Genomic DNA, 18,968 nt, shown 5'->3' with positions numbered 1-18,968 from the left:
GGATTCCCAGGCTCAGAGTCCTTGAACATCCCATTTAGGCACATGCCCAGAGCGGCCTTTGGCCATTCTGGTGTATTGATAACAAGGCCTCTGTGCTCCTACCAGCCTTGACTATCCCGGGACCTGGCACGGTTCCTACACATGCCTATTGTCTGAAGAACACAAATGGTATGGTTTCTAGCCACATGTCTAGTAAACAAATAGACAAATGTTTAAATAAGTCGAGAAAATGTATATGTCTTCATGCTAAAGTCCTTCAAATTAAGCATTATATTACATATACGGTTAAGTTACCAGTTTTTCCTGTTATAATACTTTAAGTATACATTCTGAAATCAGAACATTACACTGAGGCTATCTTTCAAAATGACAAGCAAACAGCTTTATCATAAAAACCATTAAGATATTAATATTCATAATCATTAGTGCCTAGAGTACTAATCTGGGAAGATTTCACATTTTTATTAGAGTTGTTTATTCTCAAACATAAGTGATCGGTATCTAGTTGTTAATATTTAAATATAGGCAAGTTTACAGAAACACTTTAACTGGTTTATAGCTCAAATTTAGTACTGCGTGTTTTCCCCAATTTGTGCTAAAATTATATTTAAAAAATTTCCTTTGTAATTTTGAATCCTATCCCAAATGCTAATAAAAACAGCCTATGCACATCTGTGCAATTTTGATAAATTAATATTTCATTAGCTGGAAGAAACAGAGCTTAACATAACTCCCACATTGGTGATTTGATCAGCAATTTCAAAGGATTACCCTTGCATCCTAGGAAAGCCAAAATCCTCATAATTATGCCTTTTCATTTATTTGGGGAGAAGTATGATTTTTACTCTGTCTACCCAACATGTTGATTTTTGTGTTCCTACTGATACTCTCAAACATAAGGTCTGTAGAACATTTTGTGATAGTTTCCAAATCACATCTTCCTGGTCACATTTCTAAGTCTCTCTTAGAGACTATTCGTTTGATTAGTAAGTACTGTAGAAATTGTGTGGTTTAGAATATGAGCTGTGAAATTAAATTTGTTGGTGATGAGTTTCTACCATTTGCTAGTTATGTGGTCTTAGGCAAGTTCTCAAATCTCTTGGGACCTCCGTTTACATGTACACTCTCTAGCTCACTTAATTGTTATGAGAAACAAATGAAACAATGCACTCAGCACAGTGATTGGTGCATAGTAAATGCACAATAAATACCAGTTGGTGTCACAATTATCCCGGTATGTTAGAACCATAGCATTTTTAAAGACTTCATTAATTCCCATAGGACAATGCTGCCCTATGTTCATTCCAGTCCCTTCTGCTCTGGTCTTGGTGCTACTCTTTGAACAAACCAAGTATGCTTGCACCTCAGGACAGGTACCATGTGGTTCTTTCTACCTGGAATGCTTCCTCCCTGAGCCTCTCATGGATTCCTCTCACTCCTTTCAGTCTCTGCTCAAATTTCACCTCTTCAGAGAGAGCTCCCATGACAACTTATCTAAAATGACACCGCCTCCCACAATCTCTATCATTTTTACTATGCTTGTTTCCTTTATGCCATTTCTGGCACTTGCATTCTACATTCTGTTGTATACTTATTTATGAACTGCTTGCCCCCTAGAATTTATGCTTACTAAAGTGGGGAACTTCATTGCCTTGTTCACCTTTCTCCCATCAGTATCTGGAACAGTTCATGGCACACACTATGTGCTCAGTTAATATCATTTAAATAAATAGATGAATAGCACCAATAATTAGTCTCAGAGATAACTGATATTTTAAAGGGAGTCATTTTGTACAAAACTGTTGACTTCACATTTAAATATGAAAAATGTGATACTCACTAAGGGAAGACTTGCTGAAGAAAGGCCCACTGAAATGAGAAGTGTGAGGACCAACAAGAGAGATGAAAGTGGACCCACAAGGTGCCAATCTGTTCGGTACAATGGATTCTCCATTTGTGAATTTGCAAAAATCCTGTGACACCCAAGCTTCTTAAGAGATTTATTTATTTTTTAGCCACAAAATAACTGAGGTATGTAGGTTTGAATTATTTTATTAGAAAAATATACCCATGGCCATGTATAGAGAGATACAGATGAAAATCACTTAACTATTAATATAAATTATTACAAATTATAATCCAGAATTAAAGACACAAGTAAAATTTCCAATTTCTTTGATTGCATATTATGTGACTATCTATATATATAAAAGCCTAAGCGACCATTACAACCGATTGACCAAATGACCAGTCGACCGGTAGCTATGACGCACACTGACCTCCAGTGGGAAGACACTCAATGCAGGAGCTGCCCCCTGGTGGTCAGTGTGATCCCACAGCCAACCTCCCCCAGCCAGCCAACCTCCCATGGTTCCTTCCCCCTGGCCAGCTGGCCCCGATTGGGACTGGGCGAGACAGGCCAGGGGCCTGATCACCGGCCAGGCTGAGGGGCCCCACCCATGCATGAATTTGTGCACCGGGCCTCTAGTAGCTATGTAAAATTATTAGAAGCATGCATACAAAGTCTAGATATTTTGTAAAAACAGATTAGTAGAAAAACACCAGAGACAATGACTATTAATAATTTGTAATACTTTAGTATATTTCTATGCAGTCATTTTTGACTTTAAAATATTTTTAATATTTAAAATGTTTTCCAGAGAGTATTAGATATTATTATCTCCTGTTTCTTCTTATCTGTTTCTTTATCTGTAGTGTGTGCTGAATAGATAGATATTAGTTTAGTAGCCATCCAATGGTTTGTTAGTGACTTAAGATAGTATTTCATGTGTAAAACCAAGTAACCTTCAGGTCATTTTTAGGTGTTATATGATTTTATACAGTTTTGCATTTAAATAAAACAATCATATCTCCAAGTTATTGCAAATTCATCACAGCTATTAATTTTATGGTCAAATTGGCATATGACTTGCTAAGCTATTCCTCAAATATTTACCATTTAAACAGTTTCCATTTTTTTTTATCTCATAAAGAATTCGAATTTTGATCTATTTCTAACATTTTTACAAAAAATTATCTGTGAGAATCTATAAGAATTTTCAAACCCTGAATATATTTTACACTATATCCTTGTTGAAATAGCATTAGTATTTTTTAAATCTGTCTGATAGGATAGGTTTATGTTAAAGTATCATGTAGCTTTGACTATCAGGTATATTTTCTATAACTATCTACAATGGTTCTCTAAGGTAAGCACTACATGCTCAGGTTGATTTTGTGAAGCTAGATAGCAGTGTCGAAGGGCCTATAATGCATGAATATTTAGGAAGCCCATTTTGTATCAAGAGTTTTGAACATGTGTATATCTCTTGCCTCAGCCATCTTACTTAGGTAACCAAGGCCAAGGATATAACCCAATATGGGACAAGAGATTGATGTGCAAAGATGTTGATGGTACTAAAGTGTGTCCCAAAATTCATGCAAGAAGTAATTTTGATAGAAAACACAGGTTTATAATTAAAAATTGTAAATTTTTTATTGATTCATAAAGTATACAGTATAGGGTTATGTATGGAATAGCATATCAGGTAAATGGCCTCCACAACTTTGCTGGCACATATGCACTCTTTTGTTGAAATTTTCCATGACCGTTTTTGCATAAATGTGGCTGAATTTCGTTGATACAGCGCTCAATTTCCTCCTTCAAGGTGTGGGTGGTCGTGGGCTTGTTGGCATAAATCTTAGACTTCAAAAAACTCCAAAGAAAAAAGTCCAACAGCGTTAAATTGCATGATCTGGGCGGCCAATTCTGATCACCAAAACGGGAAATTACACAACCAGGAAATGACTCATGCAGTAATTGAATTGTCTCTCAGGCTGTATGGCATGTGGCACCATCTTGTTGAAACCACATGTCATCCACATCCATATCTTGCAATTTAGGCACAAAAAACTGGATTATCATGTCGTGATAGCGAGCACCATTAACTGTTATTGCCTGAGCAGCCACATTTTCGAAGAATGGTCTGATGATGGCTCCAGCCCAAAATCCGCACCAAACAGTGACACGTTGTGGATGCATTTGTTTCTCAACAATCACTCATGGATTTTCTGAACCCCAAATGTGACAATTTTGTCGATTAACCAAGCCATCAAGATGAAAATGAGCCTCATCGAAATTCAGCCACATTTATGCAAAATGATCATGGAAAATTTCAACAAAAGAGTGTGTATGTTCCAGCAAAGCCGTGGAGGCCATTTATCCAATCTCTATTCCATACATAACCCTATACTGTATACTTTATGAATCAATAAAAAATTTACAAATTTTAATTATAAACCTGTGTTTTCTATCAAAATTACTTCTTGCATGAATTTTTGGACACCCTTTAAAAGCTTAAACCATGATAGTCCTCTATGATTTCAATATGCTTAGTGGTGATTTTTAGAAGATCAACTTTTTATGTTGCAGTGTATTTGGTTTTCATTTTTATGAATAATATTTCATGTCCTTTTCTCCAAGTAACTAGAATATTGAGTTTCAGGTTATAGCATCATAAGTTAATACAGCCCTGAAAATGACAGCTTTTGTATTACCAATAAATAAAATCAATGAAATTGGAATGCATTTTCTTCACATTGTGCTAATTTATGAACTATATTTTTAAAACATATCCATTTATTACTATGAATTTTGAAGAGTTTTAAAAACAATATTACAATTTATAAACATACTATTTTAGATATGTAAGATGTCATCAGACCTATCTTTTTTAAAAAATATATTTTATTGATTTTTTTTTTTTTTTTTTTTTTTTACAGAAAGGAAGGGAGAGGGATAGAGAGCTAGAAACATCGATGAGAGAGACACATCGATCAGCTGCCTCCTGCACACCCCCCACTGGGGATGTTGCCCGCAACCAAGGTACATGCCCATGACCAGAATCGAACCTGGGACCCTTCAGTCCACAGGCCGATGCTCTATCCACTGAGCCAAACCAGTTAGGGCTCATCAGATCTATCTTAAGTGTGCATTTAATAATTACATAACTGTTATATATAAACTTATACAATTATTATTATAATGTGACTAGTATTTTCTATGGAATAAAAAATGTCTAAAGACAAATAAGCATTATTTGTATTACCTGAAAGTATGTGAATTGAGAATGATAAAGATCTGGATATACATGAAGAGTAGTTCCAATCACAAGTAATAGCTCAAATTTGTGGAGAGATGAGCTAATATATCCAGTAAATCCCAAACACCATATCTTCAGAAGTGCTTCCAAGTCAAAAAGTACGGTAAAAGCCACCTAGGTGAACAAAGAGACAGTGGAATTGAAATCTAAAAGTATAATTTATTTAAAAATATTTTATATATTTGTCAGTCCATGAATTTCAGCCACTATCATATAAAATGAGGAGCCCACAATAATCTATTCTAGAATGACATTTTATTAAAAAAAAATAGTCTGAAACACACCAACTAGAACCTAGCATACCAAATACATCTTAAGCAATTAGAAAACATGTTAAAATGTTAAATGTTTGCACGTGGCATTATTTCTTCATTATCTACTATTTGATAATATTTAAAAGTCATTTCTATTGATAGAATTACTATATACACAGATAGGGTACATTTTTCTTTTAACTTTATCTTTATTGTTGAAAGTATTACTGCTGTCCCCTTTGCTTTTGTTCCCCATTGACCCCCTCCACATTCCACCTGCCCCTCCAAGGCCTTCACCACCCTATTGTCTGTGTGGCTGGGCTATGCATATATGCATACAAGTCCCCTGTTAAGCCCTCTTCACCCACCTGCCCAATGCTGCCTTTCCTCTGAAGTCTGTCCGTGCTTCTAGGTCTCTGGATCTATTTTTTTCATCAGTTTATAAGGGTGCACTTTTGTATAATTTGTTTACTCTAAAGATAAAGTTTCTATAATGCACATGGTATATTATAAAACAACTTACATATTAGTAAGCAAAATTAAACTAATATGTAAATGTTTAAATATTATTATGTCTTGGGCCACAAACAAATAGAGATAGATTCTATACCAAGCAATTTATGTACCTGCATTAACATATTAGTACATTATATGTCCATATTATTAGTTAATAATCAAAATTACTATATTAATGAATTAGCTTAACCTCTTAATCTATCACATTAATTCTATGAATTTGTTACTACAAATACTAATATTATAAAATACACATGTAAATACAGCATGTATTATTTCTTTACTTGTCCTATGGGTAAGAAAACTCATTTTATAAAGAAGTTTGCAACTGGAATGAAAATGTGCAATACAGCTTAACTCCTAATTGAAGAGCACAAGGCTGAGTGTTGGAATCAGTCATAACATATCCCTCTGAGGAGATACCAGGTGATTTAGTGGAAGAAATGAAGAAAGAAAGCTCGCTTTCCTTTTTTCTAGGCCAACACAGAATATCAGAAGGGATTTTCTTCCACTCACATTTGAAAAATGTGAAGAAAAACATATTTTTAATAATAACATTTTAGGAATAAAACACTAAATGCCTTACAAGTGGTTAATTTAGATGTAAGGAAGAAATTAACATTACTTTTCTATCTAGTGCTTCTGTAGACTCAAGTTGCTTCTTAATTTGAATTGGCATGTCCTTTTTAAAAATATAAAACAGTAATACATTTGAATTGTTAAATAATCCTAAATATAAAGTATTAACAAAATCCCCTGTGAGCCACTTTGCATATTTCCTTCTTAACATCTCCTGTTTCATCTAAACATATACTGTACAATCACATAAATGGGCTTGCATTTTATATGTCACTCTGCAACTTGCTTTTCTCACTCACCAACAATCATAGACAACTACCCCACCCCCCTGGGATAGAGATTTGGTCCTAATTATTCTTTTCATCAGCTGCATATTTCCCATAGCATTCAATGTTTATTTAATTCAACATTCTCCCTGATGACTCATTGAAGAATAGTTTTTCCTTGATAAGAAATCATCGGGAAAAATGTTAAGCATTTTGCTGCTTCAATAACAAGACTACATTAACCATCCTTATGCAATATTCATATGTATTGAACTTTCATATCTATAAAAAGAATCTCAAACCTAGCATTGCTGGGGCAAAGGATAGGTTTATGGAGCTTTAAATTTTTTAAAAAAGTATTAATAAATTCATTCAAAATGTTATAGAAAATCATTTGCCCTCCAGCAAGGTAGGAAAGTGCTTCCTATTTTAAATCTGTACCATCACCAGATGTAATCAAACTTAATCAAGCTTTTGCTTATCTGTTCATGTGTGTATTGATTATTTAGAATTATTTTATTTTTAAGACAGTTTTTCTATTCATAACCTTGCCAATTTTCTATGGTGATGTTTTGTCTTTTTTATTAGTTTTTGAGGTTGTTGATATTAAGAACAGTCATCTCTGTCTGCTATATAAACTACAAATAGTTTTTCCCTAGTCAATAGTTTGACTTTTAATTTTGGTGGCATTCGCTCTGGAAGCACTTTAAATTTTATCCGGTCACATATTTCTATCTTTATGATTACTTTTTTTACCTTTACATACAAAACAGGCCTTTAAAAAGATTATTATCAAACTGTCATAGCCAGTATCACACTATGTTTTTCTATTTATTTGGTCTATATTTTTAAATAAAAATTCCCCACAGAGATGTTGTTTCTTGTGAAATTTATTTCCATGAATTTAATATTCCAGTTAATAATATAAAGGCATTTTTTTACCTTTTAAATTTTTATTTATTTTTTTACCATTCTACCTAGTTAGTTCCAGTGAAGAGAAAAGCTATTGATTTATCTATATTGACTTTCTTCAACCACCTCAGTAGATTCTTCTATTAATACTAATATTTTTAATAAGGACTCCTGGGTTTTATTAAAATATGTACATTTCATTTGCAATTGAAGATTAATATTTTTTCAAGATTGATTTTGGGGTTAATTGGATTACTTTATTAGCTATAATGATACAGTTGTACGGTAATATAGTAAATAATGAACTGGGGAAAGAGAGGAATCCATGCTCCTCATTTTCCATGAAAGTTTCTTCAGCATTCCTACATAATAGTTGCAGTGGGTTTTGATAATTAATTTCTACTCTGTTTAAGGGCTTCTCTTCTTTTCCAATTCTACTTAAAAGAATTTTAGCCTTCAATTTCTTGAGGTAGTGAAGTGTATCACAAGAGCCCTTGATGTTAACAATTTGAATATTCCTAGAATAAACACTAAATGATCATGCTAATCTGGTTTTTATTGAATAACTAGAGCAGTGATGGTAAACCTATGACACACGTGTCAGAGGTGACACGCGAACTCATTTTTTTGGTTGATTTTTCTTTGTTAAATGGCATTAAAATATATAAAATAAATATCAAAAATATAAATCTTTGTTTTACTATGGTTGCAAATATCAAAAAATTTCTATATGTGACACGGCACCAGAGTTAAGTTAGGGTTTTTCAAAAAGCTGACACGCCAAGCTCAAAAGGTTCACCATCACTGAACTAGAGGCCCAGTGCATGAATTTGTGCACCACTAGGGTCCCTTGGACTGGCCTGCGGGGATCGGGCTGAAACTGGCACTCCAACATCCCCTGAGGGGTCCTGGATTGCGAGAGGGCACAGGCCAGGCTGAGGGACTCCACCAGTGCACGATTGGGGCTGGGGAGGGACCGAAGGAGGGTTCCAGGGCGTGTCTGGCCCATCTCACCCAGTCCTGATTGGCCCAGCCCCAGCAGCAAGCTAACCTACCGGTCGGAGAGTCTGCCCCCTGGTGGTCAGTGTGCATCATAGAGACTTGTTGGACACTTAGCATATTAGGCTTTTATTATATAGGATATTTTCTTTATAATTTTTGTAGTTACTTTCATATATGAAATTGGCCTATAATTTTACTCACACTATCATGTCAGGTTTCATTAAGCTTATGCTAGTTTTATTAAACGTACAGAGTTTTCCATTGTCTGATCTGGAATTGCTTAAATGAAACAAGGAATATTTCATCTTTAAAAGTTGGTAAAGCGCAGCAGGAAATCCTTTTTGTAATGGTAGATTGAAACTTTCCAGGGTTCTTCTGATCATGTTTCATATCTTGCCCATCAATTTGACCCTTTTCCAAGAAATCATAATTTTTTTCTAGATTTTCAAGAACTTTGTTTAAAGTACATTTTTCCAGAAAGGACTGGTTCTGTCAAGGTTCAAGGGTTATCTTACATATTTGGTACCCCCTTTAAATCAGTTTTGCAGCTGATGTTTCTCAGACTCTAAAAGTAATGTGACTTGGACCACCAATCCCATATGAGGGCAGGATTGTCCCTCCACATTTTCAGTAAAGCTTACTCTTTTTCCACCCACGTAAGGTCAAGGTCAAGACAGAAGTTTGCCAGATTACTTCCTACTTTCATTGTGCCCTGATGTTACATGAGGTTCTCTGCTCTGACATTTCACTGCACATAGCGTTTACTCCAGTCCTGAAACAAGTTCTAGGTGACAAAGATATGCAAATGCCCTCAGGGCAGCCACTGGCTTAAGTGACCACTGGGCATTTTGCACTCACATCATTTGCCCTTTAGACTATTCCTTAATTTTTAGCACATTCTGCTAAGTACTTTAAATCTTTTAATATTTAGGTGCCATTTTTAGTTGTTTTACCTTTTGGAACCACCTTGTATGCGTTTCCTAATAATACTTGGTTTTATGTTTAAACATAATCAAGTTTTCTAGGTCTTTTGATGGGAAAATTCAACCTGTCCATATTTAATGTACCAAAGTTATAGTTGGTCTTACGTTTCCTATTTATTGTGTGAATGTCATTTTTACTTCATCTTTAAACCTTTTCTTATCTTTTCTGGCTTGGTCAAATTGTTGTTGATTTCTACTCCCTCCTTGCTAATTCAGATGTTCTACTCTGCTTTTCTAATCCTCCAGATTATCCCAGTGATCATAAATCAACCTATACTCTTTATTATTGCAATTAATTGGTATCGTTGTAAACTCCTCTCTCAGGCAAATTTGCTTACACACTTATCCCTCACACCTTGCCAATCTACAGTTCAAAGTACTTCTATCATCCTGCTCTCCATCGCTATCACACACCTTCTTTCATGCTCTCTATTGATATCACACTCCTGCTTTTCCCAAGATCATACACAAATTAAATTATAGTTTCTGGAATCCTTGATTTTTTAAAGGTTCTCATTTGACATTTTTATCACCACTTTTCTTTCATCTTCTCTTATCTATTCCTTTGGATTGAGATGAATTTATTTTATGATACTTTGGAGTAGTTTCCTCAAAGAAACATCAAGGCTTGTATACTCTCTTAATCCTTTCCTATCTAAAAGACATTTTTAACTCTGACATGAATATTTTGGCTGCACAAAGATTCTTAAGTTGCTGTTCTTTTTACTTTTTACTTTCCAATTTTTCAGATGAGTCATCAAGTGAGCAACATATTTCTCTGTCTTGGTTTTGCAGGTTATTTAAGCATTTCAGAGTCTTCAAAAGGTATTTTCTTTATGCTTGCAACCAAGGAAGGACACCAGGATATGCCTAGAAATGCATTTTTTTTTCATTTAATCTCCCTAAGATTTAGTGAGTCCTTCTAATCTACAGATTGGTGCTTTTCCTCAGGGTAGGAAAAAGCTCTTCTCTTGCTTATTATTATTATTTGTTTTCTATCTATTCTCCTTTTCCTTCATAAGCTTCTGTTATTCACCTACATAACTAGCCTCTCATGATTTCCAATCATTTTTTCCACTTGATCTCCCATACTAATAATTAGCTCTCAACAATGACCATATCCTTTTTAAAAATTCAGTTTTTTTTGAAAAATTTAGCCAAAGTTTCAGAAAGTTTGTTTATGCTTGAATTATCTGTCTTTGAGATATTTTAAAAAACCCACCTTTTATCTCTTCCAGCAATTCTACTTAATTGGGAAACTTGTGCTAGGTGTTCATCTTGGATTTCTGAGCCTCAGCCTCAGTTTCTGAGTCCCTTAGAATAAAAATAATTTTTTCTTTGCTTGCTCATGCCTATGTTTGTTTTTATACACTCTCAAGCAAATATGGGGTAGCAGAAAGAATTGCAATTTTTTGATAAATAACCTAACAACCCATGGCCCTTTGGTGGGTGTCAGGTTGAAGCTGCTCCAAGTCAGGATTCCTCACTGGCTGCTGGAATCCATTCCCACCATTTACCTGGTAGTGATTCAGCTTCCAGGGAAGTTCCATTCCTGGACTACAAGCAAGCAGTGTCTTTGAAATTGAGTTTTCCCATCAGGCAAATAACAATGCAAATGGATCCTGCTGCATATTTTATTATGAATTATGATTATTTAAACAGCTCATTCCATCTGTCTTTTTTGTAGCAAAGTAAAGTAATTAATTGCATTTCTATTTAGTTGGATAATCTTTCCAGATATATTTCAGGCATTTATTAGTATAGTTGACCCTGGAATAATATGGGTTTGAATTGTGTGGGTCCACTTATACAATGAATACCTGTACTATTTTTGATCCATGGTTGGGAGTCTGCAGATATGGAGAACCAACTCTATGAATTGTTCTATACCATCTACACTAATAAAAGACAAACATGCAAACATGCAAATTGACCGTACCTTTGCTATGCCTTAAGCCACGCCCACCAGCCAATCAGAGCAACTATATGCAAATTAACCAAACCAAGATGGCAGCCGGCAGCCATGGAGCTGGAGCAAGCAGGTGGCTTGGTTGCCCCAATGATGGAGGAAGCTTCCTGCCTGCCACGGCCCCAGCTTTGAGCTCCACTTAAAGCAACAAAGTTTCAATTATAGAAGGTAAATAATTGCTTTCAGCCAGCCGTGACCACGGAGCTGGAGCGAGCAGGAGTGGGTTGCCCCTGGCAAAGGAGGAAGCCAGGCTTCCCTCCCGCCCACCCTGGCTGGCTCTGAGCTCCTCTCAAGGCTACAAAGTTTCAATTATAGAAGGTAAATAAATTACAGAATAAAAAAGAAAAAAAAAAAAGGAGAGGCTGGGAGCTTCCGTCACCAGGGGGCTTGGCCAGCCTGAAAACGGCCCTCAGCCCCTCACCCAGACTGGCCAGGCATCCCAGTGTGGATCCCCCACCCTAAAGGGGTGTGGCCATCCTGAAAACAGCCACCAGCCCCTCACCCAGGCTGGCCAAACCTCCATGGGGTGAGGGTCCCCACTGGGAGGGGCTTGACCAGTCTGCAAACAGCCATCAGCCCCTCATTCAGTCTGGCCAGGCACCCCAGTGGGGACCCCCACCCTGAAGGGGGTGTGACCAGCCTGCAAACACCCATCAGCCCCTCACCCAGGATGGCCAGGCACCCCAGCGGGACCCCCACCCTGATCCGGATCACCCTTCAGGGCAAACCAGCTGGCCCCCGCCCATGCACCAGGCCTCTATCCTATATAATAAAAGGGTAATATGCAAACTGACCCTAACAGCAGAACAACTGGGAATGACTGGTCACTATGACACACACTGACTACCAGTGGGCAGACGCTCAATGCAGGAGCTGCCCCCTGGTGGTCAGTGCACTCCCACAGGGGGAGCTCTGCTCAGCCACAAGCCAGGCTGACAGCTGCCAGTACAGCGGTGGTGGTGGGAGCCTCTCCCGCCTCCTCAGCAGCACTAAGGATGTCCGACTGCAGCTTAGGCCTGCTCCCTGCTGGCAAGTGAACATCCCCCAAGGGCTGCCGGGCTGCCAGAGGGATGTTTGTCTGCCAGCTTGGGCCTGATCCCCCAGGGTGCGGGTCTAAGCCAGCAGGTGGACATCCTCCGAGGGGTCCCAGACTGCAAGAAGGCACAGGCCAGGCTGAGGAACCCCTCCCCCCCGCCCCGTGCACAAATTTTTGTGCACCAGGCCTCTAGTTTTATATAAGGGACTTGACCATTTTCATATTTTGATATTTGTGGGGATCTTGGAACCAACCCCCTTTGAATACTGAGGGACAACTTAAGTTTTGGGGGAGTTAAAAGTTATGTGCAGATTTTCAACTATGTGGGGGTTGACACCTGGCCCCCATGTTATGGAAGCATGTCCCATAAGCATCACCTGAGCATGTGTCCATTCTCAGAACTTTCTGTCAATCCCAAGCAGTCAGCAGCACAACTTGTGGGAGTGAGGATTCTACTTGTCACTCCCAGCCTAGGAGGGTACCATTGCCTTGGCCTCTTCACCCTGCTGCCCTGGGACCTTTCTTCTGTCATGTATCCTTCCAGTACATTACTCATCTGTGAGTGCTTACAAGGTGTAACTCATTTTTTTTAGAAGTGAAGGCAAGATTTGTAAGAGTATCATAAACTTTCATATATATTTTTGTCACATTACTTGAAAAAAATTGAAAACAGTACATGAAAAAGCATAAAACAATATATGAAAAAGCATAATTTTTCTTCTTACTATTTTTCTAAATCACTATTTTTCAGTGTTTATTTAAATCATCTACCCTTAAGGAGTACTTTCAGATATTTTGTTCCTAATGACCACACCATATGGCAGTTTTAATCCACAGATATGTGATATATCTGTTTTTGCATTTCACATATCTATTTCTGCTTTATATAAAGAAAGAGTAAGATGTTTTCTGCCTCTTTAAGAACCAATTTCTACCCCAAAGCGGTGTTTTCACCCACTGTTGATAACATATACTCTGCAGATATATCAGATTTAGTGTCACCATAGTACAGTTTAACTAATTTTCAGGAATGTATTCTTATGAGTTCATTAAACAACATATTTTATTATTTCTTTTCCAAATTTTCATTTTATAGTAACACATATGCTATTTAATATATACTATAACCAACTCTCTTGACAAGAAAATGATCATTAATGCAATGAAGATTTTTAAATTAAAGGTTATTGTTCTAAGAAAAAATAATATATTTGTTCTCAAAACAGCATATAAGAAGAAAAATAAGAAAATGGAAAATGACATGCTTAATATAAATGGAACAATGGAAAATGTTCTGCCCTTTTAATTCAATGACTAATGTATGCACATTTATAGGTGACAAATTATAAATGAGCTGATTGTGCCAGGCAGGTCCGAGAAGATAAAATGGGAGATTCTGACCATACGTGGAAATCTACTTAAAATATATTATTCAAGATTTGTGTTACCATCTCTATTTCATAATTTCAAATAAACATATGGATATTCATGAGAAAATGAATACATATTTATCACAAAAGAAGGTGATAGGACAAAATTCATAAGACACTCAATTTGGGTAACCCTGTTCTCTTAAATGAAATCCAGATTAAATAACACCCAAAGAAATGATTACCTGTGTCATTCTAGAGTTGTCTTTAAATCATCTACACTTAGTCTGTAGTGTACCTTCAGTATCCTATATAAAGAGCAAACTTTTAAAATGGATAACTGAATAGTAAAAAACGTCATTATTTTATTTTTTTTCACCCAACAAGACCTGCCCAATCCTCCAAAAACAGACAATGTAGTTATTGCCAGAAGAAGAAACTTATTTAATTAAAGTTTCCCAGAAAGTGAAAAATAAAACTTTCTGGTAATATGAAAGACTGCTGCTATGGCAAGATGAATTACTTTCTTAATTTGATCTCTTGTGATTAATGAGCAGAAATGTGAGTATCAGATTTCGTTTGAACTAAAATAAATGGCTCTTTCATTTAATTTCATTTTAACAGATATCTTAAAACCCAGTGTCTCCAGAGGAACACAGAAATTACTTTTCTAGAAAAGATGACTTTCTGCAAGATGGCATTTCTGCTTCAAACACATAGCAATCATAGACAAACGGGAGACCAAAGAGGCATCCTGGAGTCCTAAGCAAGATAAACCTCTTTACCAGAAATATGGCTAAAACACACACTGTTAGAACTTCTTGCTTCATTAATCTATCTCTCCTATCAATTTGTGAGTTTCTTTTGTTAAAATTGTTAATCTTCTGTGAATAACACTGTGCTGATAAATTTCTGTTCAATGCACAGTTTAGTTTACAGATATATTTTACATAACAATAGAAAAGTAGTGTTCAAATTTTCTTATTTCTTAAGAAAATTAGAATACACATTTTAAAAATATGTTCCTTATAAAATGTGATTTTATGTATATTAATACCAATGTATTATCTTAGATCAAAATGAAAACTCTTACAAAAGAAAGTAAATCTTTGCCTTTTTATATTTATGCATAGCCCAGAAAACAAAGACAAGTTTTACTTCTATCTTAACTAATTTTAAATTTAGGTTAAATAATCTAATGTAACAAAAGTTCCCAATTTCTCAACAGAAGCCAAGCAGCTTTATTTATGCCTAAAGGATGTTTTTTATACTGCAAGTTGACTCTTAATGGGTTGAGTGGTTTATTTTGGATTTTCAAAATAATTTATTCTGGAATACAATGTGGGAGCTCAAGAAATTATTTCCTTAAAATCTCATGGCTTTTTGTAATCTATTTTAAAAAGAAACTTTCTAAAATATTACATAATGCTATTGCCTTAATTACTGTATCATTATAGTCCATAAACTTGAACTGCTGTCATTACAGCCATTTTTGAGGACTAAATAAGATAATATATTCCTTTAAAGCACTTAGCAAAATAATAGAAGATCCAAAAAAAATTGATAGCTATTATTGTCATTAGCTTTACTGTGTTTGATTTTAAAACATGAAGATGTTAGCTGACCTGCTCTGAGTTTCTATAGCTTAAACCAAGATCAAGCTCACTGCTTATTTTAATAAAGTTTTACTGGAACACAAACATTCTGAGACCACACTCACTTTTGCACAGCAGTGGTAGAGTTTAGTAGTGAGACAGTGGCCTGAAAAACATTTTCTAAGCCCTGACAAGTTTTACTCAGTAGCTAGAGCAGCCGTAGCAAACTACGGCCCGCGGGCCGGATCCGGCCCATTTGAAATGAATAAAACTAAAAAAAAAAAAAGACCATACCCTTTTATGTAATGATGTTTACTTTGAATTTATATTAGTTCACACAAACACTCCATCCATGCTTTTGTTCTGGCCCTCCGGTCCAGTTTAAGAACCCATTGTGGCCCTGAGTCAAAAAGTTTGCCCACCCCTGAGCTAGAACGTCGGCTTGTGGACTGAAGAGTCCCAGGTTCGATTCCGGTCAAGGGCAGGTACCTTGGTTACGGGCACATCCCCAGTAGCGGGTGTGCAGGAGGCAGCTGATCAATGTTTCTCTCTCATTGATGTTTCTGACCCTCTATCCCTCTCCCTTCCTCTCTGTAAAATGTATTTTAAAAAAACATTTTCTAAAATGTTTACTCTCTGGCTCTTTAAGAAAAAGTTTATAGACCCTTGGCTTAAACTCAAACCACCTTTATAAACTTTTTGGAAGAAAAAAGAATATTTTATTAAAAATTAAGTTTGATTAAAACAACCTATCCACACTCATTTGAAACAAGCTACTTTTATTCAAGTACAAGTTTCTGATAAAAAAATATTATAATGTAATTCAAATAAAGACCAAATATGCTTTGGAACACTCAGACAACCAACATCTATCAACCAAAGTGAAACCAATTCTGAATGTTTCAGTAGTTCAAGAATATAGTGATTCCTATATAATTAAGAGAATTAAATCTTCACTACTTGGTTTATTAAAATCAAATTCACTTTCAGTGGTTTGAGAAGGGGGCAACAATTAATAGACACATGATATGTACTAGATTCTGCTCTACAACCTATATTTCTGGGGGTTTTTTAAGTTAGAAAAAAATCTTAATATTATATATAAAAAAGAAAATGACAAGGATTTATCATCTACCACTGGACTCTACTAATCCACTTAAATAGTATCAGCAGATTCTACAATATTGTTATTTGAAATTTTGGTGGAATTTTTTACAGCATGATTATAAATGCGCTAACACATTAAAAACACATTAGAAAACAGACCAATTTTGTATGTGGAAAAATTAGGTAACATTTACTGGAGCATTCTATTCTCAGTAAATGGCGTATATATTTATTCTGCAGGGTTGATTTAGTATGACTGGCCACCACCCTGGGCTGGGTTACAGAAGAAATATTAATGTAATCTATAATATCCAGCATTGTTCCTTCTAGAGAGATTGACATAATTGCAATCATGTGTTGCCATTTCTGTTTTTTATTTTATCATTAGTGCAGTTTTGGTCTCTGGTTCTAATACTACAGTATAATTCTTCCACCACACCTAACTTTCCACCTCATTCTACCAGAGCCTTTAACTAACCTTTGGGTGTCTTGTTCCATGTTCACCAATTCCTTCTACGCTCTCAATCTCCACTCACATAATCAGCTTCCTCTGTCCTAGCCTCAGCTGGTTCTTTCCCAAATGCATAACTTCCCCCACAGTCTTTTTGAGAAGAGGATGGCCCATGTAGGATAACATGTCGATGAGGAAGAGCGCCCCATCCAGTACTCCTCCATGCTCCTTTGACATGTATTCCATTAGGTTAAAACATCTTCTTACAACACAGTTCCAGGGGCTGCCCTCTATTATCTGTCACTGCCACATGCCCCTGCCTACATTCCTTTCCATAAGAACTGGCCTCACATGGGTTGACTTCAATGTCATTGTAAAGATTCAGCCAACACCTTAGCTTAATAGTTCCTTGCTATTTCTGTCTCAACTCCATCATTATGTTTAAGCCACTCATATCCATATAAAACCCTAGATTTTTGTATTTACCCACAATTATTCTAAAATTCTAAACCCTGGGTCCCATTCTCTGACCAAAATCTTACCTTCTAGCTCTTCAAAATCTTATTCTATCACTTCAACTATACCAGTTCTTTCTTTGACCATTTAAAGACTCTATACTTCATTTTGTTCTTTCATTTTTCTTCCTATTTTCATATCCAACCTAGACCATAGGGTCATCACGTCAACTCCTTTGCCAGCCACCCAAAGTTCCTGGTCCCTTGTTTCTCAGCTCTATAAGCCTGAAAATACTCTAAAGCTGGATCAATCTAAATGTTGCATTTCTCCCCTTTATGTAAGGCCTAAGAAAGTCACAGACCTGTCTAAATTAGTATCTCTATAAATTTGTAGTCTCAAAATTTAGCTGTATCTTCAACATTGCATTTCATGTATCTTTAAATAGCTTTTTTGCCTTCTCCACAGTACCCACTTCCTCTCTCCTTTCTCCACAACCTTTCCAATTCATTGCCTCATCATCAGGCTGGATAGAGACCTTGCTTCCTATTCACAGGACAAATAGAAATCATTTGATGGGAATTTCTTTAACATTCAATCTCTGCATTACAAATTCACTTGCAAATATTACTATTGGTCCATATTCCCCTCTGCTTTTAATGACAAAGCATTCTTTGTGTGATGGTTTTGTAACAAAATTATAGGTGCTGATTATAATTGCCTATTTTAAAAAGGCATTGGTTAATAAGATTATATAGGTTTCAAGTGTACAATTCTATAATACATCATCTGTATATTGTATTGTGTGGTCACCACCCAAAGTCAAGTCCCTTCTGTCACCATATATTTTATCTCCCTTATCCTTTTCTACTTCCCCCCAACCCCTTTTCCCTCTGGTAACTACCATATTGTTGTCTGTGTCCATGAGTTTTTTGGTCTTGTTTTTTGATTGTTGCTTTTAGTTTTATATCCCACATATGAGTGAAATCATATGAGTTTTGACTTTTCTATCTGACTTATTTCACTTAGCATGATATTCTCAAGATCCATCCATGTTACTGCAAATGGCAGTATTTAATTTTTTTTCCTATGGCTGCGTAATATTCCATTATATCCTATCTAATAAAAGAGTAATATGTAAATTAACTGTCACTCTGCAACAAAGATGGTGGCACCCATAGTGGCCAGGGCGGGACCTTGACAGCGTCGCCCCGGCAACATGAACCCAGCATCTATGCCCCAGCCATGCAGAGGGAGGGGAGGGGCCTTGGGCTGGAGGCCAGGGTGAGGGACACTGGCGTCGCTGCAGGCCG

At 36.2% G+C, this 18,968-nt stretch overlaps 1 protein-coding gene across 5 annotated transcripts in view; it reads right to left on the bottom strand.

The window, feature by feature from the left end:
* NALCN (sodium leak channel, non-selective) overlaps positions 1-18,968 on the bottom strand; it is a 309,491-nt gene that overhangs the window by 159,162 nt on the left and 131,361 nt on the right. For all 5 annotated transcript variants that reach the window (XM_036300871.1, XM_036300867.1, XM_036300869.1 and 2 more), the window contains one exon: positions 5,109-5,276. In XM_036300871.1, the coding sequence (XP_036156764.1) occupies positions 5,109-5,276 (168 nt within the window). The remainder of the gene's footprint in view (positions 1-5,108; positions 5,277-18,968) is intronic.

This window comes from Myotis myotis, unplaced genomic scaffold (assembly GCF_014108235.1).
Source record: "Myotis myotis isolate mMyoMyo1 unplaced genomic scaffold, mMyoMyo1.p scaffold_m19_p_3, whole genome shotgun sequence".
In the NCBI taxonomy this organism is placed as follows: Eukaryota; Metazoa; Chordata; class Mammalia; order Chiroptera; family Vespertilionidae; genus Myotis; species Myotis myotis.
This window is presented reverse-complemented; position numbering and strand designations above follow the sequence as displayed.